Below are 10,859 nucleotides of genomic sequence, written 5' to 3' on the forward strand. Positions count from 1 at the left end.
GATCGTCACATACCAGCGAAACATGAAATCTGCTGTCTGCCAGGCCCAAGCTGGCTCATGGGTGTGTGACAAGGACTAGTTCACCCATGCTAAGAAGCAGCTTCCCTCTGTGTCCCAAAGATGTGGCTTGTGCCATTCCCTGCAGGATTAGGTGAGAATCTGGGGCAACACATACAGGGTTCCTGACAACCTGCCTCATAATAAGTGCTCGGCAGGTGAAAGTAGCTATTATTTCTAATAAAGGTGGTGGTACAGGTGGTAAGAAGCCCTGTTCTCTTCCACACAGCTCTGTGAATAGGAGCTCACGGGGGAACCTGCAAACATGTACACTGTCTCCTCAACAATCTACAATGGCCTCACTAATGGGACAGAGAAAGGCTGTCAAAAATCCCACTCCTTCTAAGAAGGCCAGAAAATCTAGACAATTGAGAACATGACTTCAATGCCCCCCTTTTCTCTCCATCACCGTCCTCTTCCCTCTCTGGATTATCATATCCTCCTAAGCCCCAATGGGGGCTTGTGCTTCTTAAGCCTCCTGCCGCCTGAAGGTACAAAAAGTCAGAAGCCTGCATGGGACCCACCAACATGGGAAGATTGACCGTGTCAATCAGAACTTAGGAGAGAGTGGGTAGTAAAGAGTACTAGAAGCAGTCCTAAAACCCAGGGGTGGAGGTTTCAAGTGTCACAGGCATCTCTGGGCAGTAGCAAAGGCATTCTTTCTCCAGACACTGAGGTGAGTGGAGTGGTGGGCTGATCAAGTGGTCTTCCTGGCCAGGGTACCAGCAGCAGCAGTGCTCTCTTCCTGAGCATCCTTGGGGTCTACACTTGATCCTCTAGTCTTGGACTGGCTGTTTCGAGGGGTGCTGGGGCTACCAACTGCATTGCCAGCCTCAGAGTCAGAGATCATGGAGCTTGGACGATAACCACAGGACCCACAACTGCTGCTGATGACAGCTGTGGACAAAAGAGACCAAAGCAGGTGTCTGTCAGCAAGTGACAGCCACGGCAACTGCCATCTCAAAGGAGGTCCTAATCCCACAACCATCCTCAGAAGTCAATATACATAAACAATGCAGTGAATGAGACCTTGGTATGTGCTGCACTGTATGGGGACCGTACAGAATAGGTATGCTGCCTGCTGTCTGAGATATCCTGGAAAGTGGCCATTCCCAAGCCATTCTCTAGAGAGCAGTACCCCAGGGGATGGACAGCAAAAGAGACAGATATGAATTTTAATCACTCTTTCCTGGGGACAAAGGTGGGAAATGTTGCTCTGGTGCTGATAACTTTCCCAGGACAGCAGAAACTTCTAGGTGTAGTAAGATTGTGGCTGACAGTACATCTCTGTATCCCAGGGACCCTGGCTTCCTGCATCTCTGTAGCCCAGGGACCCTGGCTTCCTGCATCTCTGTAGCCCAAGACCCCTGGCCTCAAGCATCTCTGTATCCCAGCACTCCTGGCCTGGAGCATCATTGTATCCCAGGGCCCCTGGCTTCCTGCATGTCTATCCCAGGGTTCCTGGCTTCCTCAGCCCAACCCATCTCTAGGATACTCACAGACACTCACAGAGGATGGGTTCTCACCAGACATCCTATAATACAGAAAGTTAAAAGATAAGACCACTCAGGAGGCTGAGACAGAAGGATCACCATGAGTTTGAGGCCAGCCTGGACTATAGAGAAGGACTCTGTTTCTTTAGATTCACACCTCCATCCTATAGATAACATGGTCTACTGGGACCATATTGCTAGCATGCATCAATCTGTCTGTCCTCACAGCTCCAATTGGATCACAACATAGTCACCTGGCCTCTGACATCACCTGGCAACCCACCGCTGCCCTCTCTCATGGTGTTGCCAGCAAGGCTGTGCTCATCTTCCTGCTCCCAAATGTTTCCTCTGCCTGAGAAACTCCAGCTGTTCCTCCCTTGGCACAGTGGTGTGGCCCTCCAGGCCTCACCTGCTCTCCTCGCCCTCCAGCAGCTTCCTGTAGGTAGCGATCTCCACATCCAGTGACAGCTTCAGGCCCATGAGCTCCTGGTATTCACACAGCATCCGAGCCAGCTCCTCCTTGGCCTGCTGCAGGGCACCCTCCAGCTCATCCAGCTTGGCCCAGGCATCCTTGAGGGCACTGTCCCCTCTCTGCTCAGCATCAGCGATGGCCATCTCCAGATTGGAACACTGGGGAATAAAGAACAGAGACTGTCAAGACATAAAATATGATCTAGATCATACCAGTCATGCTTGTTGATATTATTAGCTTGGTAGAATCACCTAGGAGGCAAGGCTCTGGTTGTGCCTATGAGGAATTATCTTGACTAGGTTGGTTCAAGTGGGAAGACCCATCCGAAGTGTGGGCGGTACCATTCCCTAGGCTTTGGTCCCAGACCACCTCTGAAAGAAGAAAGCTAACCTAGCTCAAGTGTCATTACCCTCTGTTTCCTAACTGTAGATGTAACTAGGCAGCCTGTCATGATAGACTCTCACGGCAACCCAAAGCTCTTTCTCCCTTGAGTTACTTCTGTTGGGTATTTGATTAAGACTGTGGTAGAGTAACAGAGCAGCCTTGTTATACAGATGATACCCAGGGTGTAGGAAAGGAGCTACAGAGCCAGGGCCAGAACCTAGTCTGCATTCTCCATTGTAGAAGAATGTTTAGGGTTGTGGGCTGGGAGACAGCTGAGAAGGTAAAAGCCACACTGCTTGAGGACCTGCATCCAAGTCCCTGGAACACAGATTAAAAAAACTAGATTTGACCACATACCCACATGCAACCCTAGCACTTTGGTGGGGAAATGGAGAAAGAGGATCATTGGGACTTGCTGACAGCCAGCTTAGCTACAAGTTCAGTGGGACAATACAGAGACTGACAGATCAGGCTCCCACTGTCCTCCTCTGGCCTCTGTACACATACAGGTGTGGACACCTGTACGTGTGTGTGTGTGTGTGTGTGTGTGTGTGTGTGTGTGTGTATACACCACACTCATGCATATACATGCACACATATTTTTCAAAAATAAGGAAAACAGGGCGTTACGGTGGGACCCTTGGGAGTGGCTGCAAGCTAGGAGAGCAGGGAGAAACATCAGTGATGTCAACATTGTCTAAAGCCTAAAGTCAAGGCTGTTCTGGGTAACAGGATCCTGCCTACCAGATCCAGCAGAATGACTCCTGAGATGCCAGCCACACCGCCCCCAGGGATCAGACAGTAAGTCTAGGCACTGTCACATTCGGGTTTTTGCTACGGAAAACCTTTGTGTCTCTTGCACCAAGACAGTATGGCTGGAGCCCTCTTGCACTCAGCTTTATCTAGGCTCCCTGCCTGCCCCCATGCTTTACTTCAATAGACAAGGCAGTCCTCTCTTAAAATAGCCTAACTTACAGCCCTGGATGATGGGCTCTGAGGAAGCCCCCAAGGCTGCTGCAATTCAAGGGCTAACAGGAGGGTGTTTCTGATGGAGTCTGTAAGCCAGCCAACTATAGAGTCTTACAGGTGTCCCTGTGTCCCACTCCTCCATGTCACATGAGGTCCTGGAGATGCAGAAAGAAGTGTCTGTAATAATCCATTGTTAACTGTGTTGACATGGTTCCTCAGAGGGTCCCTGAGAGGAATAGACACACACACACACACACACACACACACTGACAACATTTAAGAATTGCTGTCTTTAGGTGAGACTAGTACAAATAAGAGTCCTGTGGCCCAGGTGGGAGAATCCAGAGACTTCACTTGCTGCTGCACTCTTCCACTGGGGCCCTGCCCCAGAATGAGGAAAGGAATGCAGCAGGGGCACAGAGAGCCCTGTCTTGTCCCATGCACCTGGACACTTAGGAGAAGGCCTGGTCTCAGAGGGGCACACACAAAAGGCACAGGACAGATGTGTTGGGCACAGAAATAACTGAGCACAAGGGTACCTGAAACACTCGCTCTAATCCTGCCCTGGTAATGAAGAGCTGGGGGGAGGAGGGCAGGGAGGGTAAATCTCTGCTCCTTTCCTACTTGGCTACCTAATGGGCATCATGGGTAAGCCAGAGATAGATGGTGTCTTCCCCATTCTGATACAAGGTGAGAAAGAGGCCTGGGACACCCCAGAGGGGGACCTGCTTCTCCCCCAGGACAGCCTGGAGTTTCCACCACACACGTAGAACTTTGTCAGTTGTTCTCGGGTTTGCTGCCCACCTGCTTCTTCACGTTAGCGATGTCACAGCGGATCCTCTGGATAAGCCAGTCCAGCTCTAACATCTCACTCCTGATGTGTTTCAGGCTGTCTCCATGGCAGCCAGCCGCCAGCTGCAGCTCCTGGATCTAGTGTCCCAGAGGCAGGAAGATGGTGAAGAGACAAGGCACGGAGTGACTCAGGAGGAGCACACCTATCCCGGGGTGCTTGAGGTGAGCCTCAAGTGGAGGCGGTGAAGCTGGAACTCAGGTGCCCTTCCAGCTCTGACCAAGAAAAACCCCTGACCCCATCATAGGCAGAACCTTCGTGTGGCCCTCCACCCTGGCTTGTTTCCCTTCCGGGGTAGACAGGATGTAGTTCCCACTCATAAGCACTCTCTGATATGAGCATTCTGACCCCGTCCTTGTTCATCATCCTGCATTCAGAGAGGTGTCTTCTAGAGATCCCACTTGGCTCTGGCACTGACATCGGATGCAGCTATGAGTGAGGCAGCCCAGCTCTTTGGAGGCTCACGCTCTCCCTCAACACTTTCCCAGCGCAGGGGAGAGGGGAAGGAAGTCTGAGGACAGGTGTGTCTTTAGAAGAAGTTACAAATGGGACTGGGGTAAGGGTACTGTGTCCAGCACTTCAGGTGGGGTACTGTGTCCAGCACTTCAGGTGGGGTACTGTGTCCAGCACTTCATGATATACTTTAGGATGGAGAAAGTTGTGCTTGTGGACAAGGAACAAGGGACAGGAGGGGTAGTAACATTGAACTACAGCTACCATCCTTTCTTGGTGGTACTATAGTTTAAATTGGGACTGTTCCCCCAAGTCCCATGTGTTACTAGCTTGGGCTCCAGCTTGCCACTAATAAATGATAAGTCCTAGTAAAAAGTTTAAGCTACTGGGAACAAGCCCTTGAAGGAGATCTTGGGACCTGAGGCACCCAACCACTCTCTCCTTTCTTCTCTGCTCCCTGGATGCTGGGAAGTGAGCTGCCCCCTCTGGCATGAGCTCTCACCATGATGTACTGCTCTCCCCCAAGACCAAGAATCTGCAGATGGAAACCTCTGCAACCAAGGACCAAACAAACCTCCCGCTCACCAGCTGGTTTCAACCTCCCCACTCATCAGCTGCTTTTTTCTCATCATTTTGTTTCAGAAATAGAAAGTTGACACATCTGGGCTTTCATAACTGTGAAGACGGGGCTTAGAGAAGGATTGCCTAAAGTGTCTTTCCTTACTATCTAACCTATCACTCGGAATGCTCTTAGAATTCCAACTTGCTGATGGGGAGGAGAGGCTTCCAACTCCCCCATGCATAGCAGAAGGGAGCTCCTGGTTTTCCCTTCTCTTCCCACCTGGCTCCAGCTTGTATCCTCCATCCCTGTGTCATGTACCCCCATCCCTGTAAATGCATTTGTGTTAGAAGGGAACACTATGCCTCCTGAAGGACTCGCTGTCCCTCTTCATTGGATTTGCCCATCCATACTAGTTTGATAGCACCGCTGAGAACATCTTTTGGGTAGATTGCCACTGGGTCCTTGGCTGCAACCAGCTCTTACTCAGTATTTCTTTGATCTTTCCCAAGAAGGAAAGAGGTTTCCCCTCTGCCACCAGCCTCCACCTTGGTTTGGTACAAGATCTCAGCTTCAGCCTTGCTCTTGATCGTGATGTCCTCATAGTGGGCACGGACTTCAGCAATGATACCGGCCAGGTCCAGATCTTGATTGTTGTCCATGGACAGGATGACAGAGGTCTCACTAGCATGAGTCTGGAGCTGGGCAATCTCCTGGATTGTGGATGGAAACAGGATCAATGCCCCCAGATCCTCGCCTCTCCTCCATCAGGCTTCTGTGATCTTGGACAGAGTTGGTCACACTTGTCTGTGCAAGAGTCTTTATCTGATGTGGTCTTAAGTCCCACCCACACCCACTGGTGTCCCTTTGGGAAGCTATCAACTGGATTGAGGCAGAACAGTGGGGGAAAGGCGTGTCCTCACCTCATCGTACAGACACTTGAGAAATGTGATGTCTTTGTCCAGAGAGTCCACCTTGGCTTGAAGTTCCACCTTGACTGTGTAGGCTGCATCTGCATCCTGTCAATAGGCCCCATGACATCATCAACACATCCATCTCTCATCCCACCAATCACCCTGCTTCTGCTGCTGCCCTGTCCTGAAGGCATCTGACTTGCCCAGTCACTTCACATCAGTTTTTCTCTGACTGAACCTTTGGGAACAGAGGGAGGGAACAGGGACCAGTCTTCCTTTGTTTCACCTGCAGAGGTGCTTGCTTTTCTTCAAGCCACACAGGAAGATGGAGCTGAGCCACATTCCTTCCAATGTCCTCACTAGGATTCTCTCCTGTCCCTTCCTATCCAGTTCCTGGCTGTGTGCCCTTCTTCTCTAACTTGCTGGAAGCTATAACTCTGGTCCCAACTGAATTCAGCCCTTAGACCCTCTCCAGGTGTCCTGGACAGAACAGTCCTGAACAGAGCTGCTTAGGATACAGGCACAGGAGAGACCAGAGCCCATGGGTGCTTCTGGTCTCACCTTCTTAAGCAGCACAAACTCGTTCTCTGCAGCTGTCCGTTGGGTAATCTCAACCTCGTATCTGTGGGAGAAGAGAGAGGTGGCAGAGGTTTTTTCTGTCAGGTAACCTCCTTTTTTTACTAATGGGGCAAGCCCTGTGGCTGCTGGGATCTCTGGGTATCATGATTTGAGTGTTAAATGTACCCTACAGATTCACATGTTTGAACACATGGTTCCCAGCACATGGTACTGTTTTGAAGATTGTGGAAGTTTCTAATATTGGCTGGTATCTGACTGTCTGCCATATAGCTGGAGGGGTATGGCTGTGGAGTTAAAGCTTGACCCTATTTCTAGCCTCAGCTCTCTCTGCCCTTTGGTTGGAAGCCTGAAACAAGCCACTGCCACAGGGTTGCCATTACCATGGAGCTGCCAGCTGCTGTGTCTCCCCTGCCAAGAAAGATAGTATCCCCTTAAACCACCAGCCAAGGTAAACTTCTCCTTCCTTACATTGTTTCCTGTCAGGCATTGGTAACAGTAACCAGAAACGTAACTGATATGCCAGAAGTGAGTGCTGAGAGGCTCCTGGTATAAGTAAGAAGTCCTTGGGTCCCCTCATTATATCCCAGGAAAATACCCAAATGCCTACATAGAGTCCCTAACCAGCCACTAAGCATCCAGAGGGCCAGTGAGCCCAGGAACTCCTACCTGTCACAGGGTGGGTACCTCCCACATAGCCAGAGACCACATGAGCTGACCTCCTGACCCAGGAACCTTTGCTGGCCTGCTCACCGTTTCTTGTAGTCCTCCACCACATCCCTCATCTTCCTCAGGTCTGAGTCTAGCCGTACCCTTTCCCCAGACAGCGTCTCTAGCTGTTTGTGAAGGTTGCTGATGTGGGCTTCATAAACAGGCTCCAGGCTCCTCCTGCAGTTGCTCAGGTCCAGCTGCTGCAGCAGCTCCCACTTGGTCTGCAGCACCTGGTTCTGCTGCTCCAGGAAGCGCACCTGGAACCCAAACCCATAGCCACCTGGAACCACACAGATATTGTGCCCCATAGACGTACACCATTGGAGAGAGAAGGGGAGTTTTGTAAAACTCTCTATGGGTTGAGCCCTGACTGCCCACCCTCAGATATCGTTAACAAATTCTCTTTCCCCAGGGATCATTAACAAGTGCTCCTTGCTGGTCTTCTAAATTCCCAGTCGCTTCATACTTACCTGGGAAGCAGCATCCTAGTTTCTTCTGTGGCCTGACCATGGACCCAGGAGATATTCTCCCTTGCATCTAACTGTGCTGTGAACCCTGCCCTCTGGATTGTGCTTGATTCTCTCAGCTGTTTGTGTTCTTTAAAAAAACCTAAAGATGCCCTCCACTATTAGACTTTCAGGAACTTAACACTTCCCTCAAAAAAAAAAAAAAAATCTACCTCTATCCAGTTTCCTGCCTTCTCTCTAAGATTCCCCAAGGAGACAACCTTCATTTGTTCCTCCCCTGATTCTGGGCTGCTTGCAACTCTATTCTCTTCCCCTTGAGAAGAGGGACCCCACCCAGGCCCTGTGCATCTATCCATCCATACATATTACACAGGAAACAGGACAACTGCTCTTGCTATGACATCATGTCTTCCTGTAAGACTTACCTTGTCAATGAAGGAGGCGAACTTGTTCAGAGCCTTGATCTGCTCCCGCTCCTGTGCGCGCACTTTCTGGATCTCAGGGTCCAGCTCCACATTCAAGGGAGCCAGGAGGCTCTTGTTGACTGTGACCTGGTAGATGCCCCCAGGATGGACAAGTGGCCCCCAGGGCCATTCTGCCAAACATGCTGTTGGCAAAGCCACTCGCTCGACCCCCACCATACCCATGCCCAAAGCTGTGCCCTGTGCCCCGAGCACTGCCACCTGCCACATTGAAGGAAGTATGCTGATTCCCTCCAAGACTGTAGAGGCTCCTGCTGCTGCGGCCAGTCCTGTGGCAAGAAGCCATACTGCCCATGGGTTTCCTTGGCACCATTGCAGAAAGCACACTGAAGTTGCCCTTGTCACTGCATGACCTGAAGTTCAGTTGCCAACTCATGGTAGAGCAGATAGATCGTGCTGGAGCTAAAGAAAGACTGGGGCACAGGAGGGCTGCCTCCTTTTATCCCCACCAAGCCCAGGGCACCGGAAAAGGGCGTCTCTCCACTATCTCCTTCCCCTTCAGAAGGACTGGGGTAATTTGCAGAGCATAGATCTCCAAGCCTTTGAGCAACAGAGCCCTTTTAATAGAAAGTGGAATATGCTGCCTTTGCACACTGCAGTGATCTAATTTGGAGTTTATCTGGCTCCTAATTAGGGACCTGCAGAGTTATCCCCTTCAGCCATCTTTCAGCTTCATGTTTCCAGGTTCCTTCTTGCTTATCTGCGACAAGGCACAGGGTAAATGTCTGCCTCATCCGGGGGGTGGGGGGGAGGGGGTCCTCCAAACACTCAGGCTTCCCCTCTAAGGAAGCCATTTCCTGTCACCTGGCCTTCTTGAGGAATGGGATACTAAGAAATAAGATGGCTCTGTCCTCACAGATCTAGCTAGGTCAAAAAACGAAGGTCCATGGAGTCGCCATGTGGTATTATGCTAAGGACCACAGCTGTCCAGCAATAAATAGGCCCCAAGACAGGGTAGAAATGAGAGCCAGTGTCAATTTGACCCCACATGAGCACTGTGTGGGCTTTCTATGTTTGGCAAGTATCTAGCTTACAGTGGCTTCAAAGATGCTCTCTCAACAGTGAGAAACTTCTCAGGTAGCCGCCATTTTGCCCTCTGGAGTTTTCTCTCCTGGCTGAGGTTGTCTGTCTGTCCTGAGAGCTCAGGCAGGATTGGAGAGTAACCGACCTCTAGCTTGGTTAGAACACATCCTAGCTAAAGTTAGTCAAAGGTAAGAACTCCTAGGACCTGTTCCTTGGCCCCCGGGGAACCATTCTGCCAATTTCCTGATCTCTTTCAGAAACTGCTCAGTTTTAGGATAGAAGACACCAGCCTGTGAGAAGTCAGGGGGCCTGGTGGGATGAGATCTTTTTGAACACTCTCAGAACAAAGTATCTGGCAGCCATCCCAGCCCAGGATACTGTCCACTGCCCATGAGCACACTGGGAAGGTTTGACAAGCTTTGATCAGGCAAAGGGGCGAGGGCTATGGGGAGGAAAGGGCAAGCCTTGGAGAGCAAGCAGAGAGACAGAGCAACCTCAGAGGACCAGCCCAGGAATGTTTTTCACATCAGCCCTAAAGTGACAAGTCCTCCCTCTCAGAGGCACTGCATCTTACTGTCCCTCACAGAGCCTGGCTCCAAGACACGGGGGAAGCAACCGAAGTGGTGGCTTTGCCTGTGGTTTTCTAGGCCAGATTGCAAAGGTGGCAGAGTCTAACTTTGCTTCCTTTCTGATGTGGAAATGTCAATAAACTGTGTAAGGTCCTTGACCCGGAACGACCATTATATGTCCCTGGACTAGAAGCAGAGTCTACTCCAAGAACTGAGGCCCAGGCTGAGGTCCTGGAGTAACTGGAGAGCTCTGTGAACAGTAAGCCAAGATGCACTGGGGAGGAGGGGCTGATGTGGATGGTGATTAAGGATGTCCAGAAGCCTGGATCCATGAGCAACAGTGCTCGCCATAGGAGCTGTCCTCGACTAGCAAGGGCTGAAGGATGGCATACAGTAACAGAAGCAAGCGAGACAGCTACATCAGGGTCCTTTCAACAAAACCTTGCTGGCATATGCAATGCCTGCCAAATACAGAAGTGGATGCTCACAGTCATCTATTGGATGGATCACAGGGCCCCCAATGGAGGAGCTAGAGAAAGTACCCAAGGAGCTGAAGGGTACTATAGGTGAAACAACAATATGAACTAACCAGTACCCCCAGAGCTCATGTCTCTAGCTGCATATGTAGCAGAAGATAGCCTAGTCGGCCATCATTGGAAAGAGAGGCCCCTTGGTCTTGCAAACTTTATATGCCCCAGTACAGGAGAATGCCAGGGCCAAGAAGTAGGAGTGGGGGGGAGGGGGTTAGGGGAGCAGGGCAGGGGAAGGGTATAGGGGACTTTCGGGATAGCATTTGAAATGTAAATGAAGAAAATACCTAATAAAAATTTGAAAAAGAAGAAGAAGAAGAAGAAGAAGAAGGAGGAGGAGGAGGAGGAGG

At 50.7% G+C, this 10,859-nt stretch overlaps 1 protein-coding gene across 1 annotated transcript; it reads right to left on the minus strand.

The window, feature by feature from the left end:
* Nucleotides 1-754: 754 nt before the first annotated feature.
* Nucleotides 755-8,673, minus strand: LOC110311081 (keratin, type II cytoskeletal 74-like). Its single transcript, XM_021184321.1, is given in 10 exon segments — nucleotides 755-954; nucleotides 1,557-1,591; nucleotides 1,960-2,180; nucleotides 4,180-4,305; nucleotides 5,786-5,950; nucleotides 6,161-6,256; nucleotides 6,713-6,773; nucleotides 7,481-7,695; nucleotides 8,331-8,472; nucleotides 8,474-8,673. Coding segments are annotated over 10 exon segments (1,461 nt in total).
* Between the last annotated feature and the right edge of the window lie 2,186 nt (nucleotides 8,674-10,859).

This window comes from Mus caroli, chromosome 15, assembly GCF_900094665.2.
Source record: "Mus caroli chromosome 15, CAROLI_EIJ_v1.1, whole genome shotgun sequence".
In the NCBI taxonomy this organism is placed as follows: domain Eukaryota; kingdom Metazoa; phylum Chordata; class Mammalia; order Rodentia; family Muridae; genus Mus; species Mus caroli.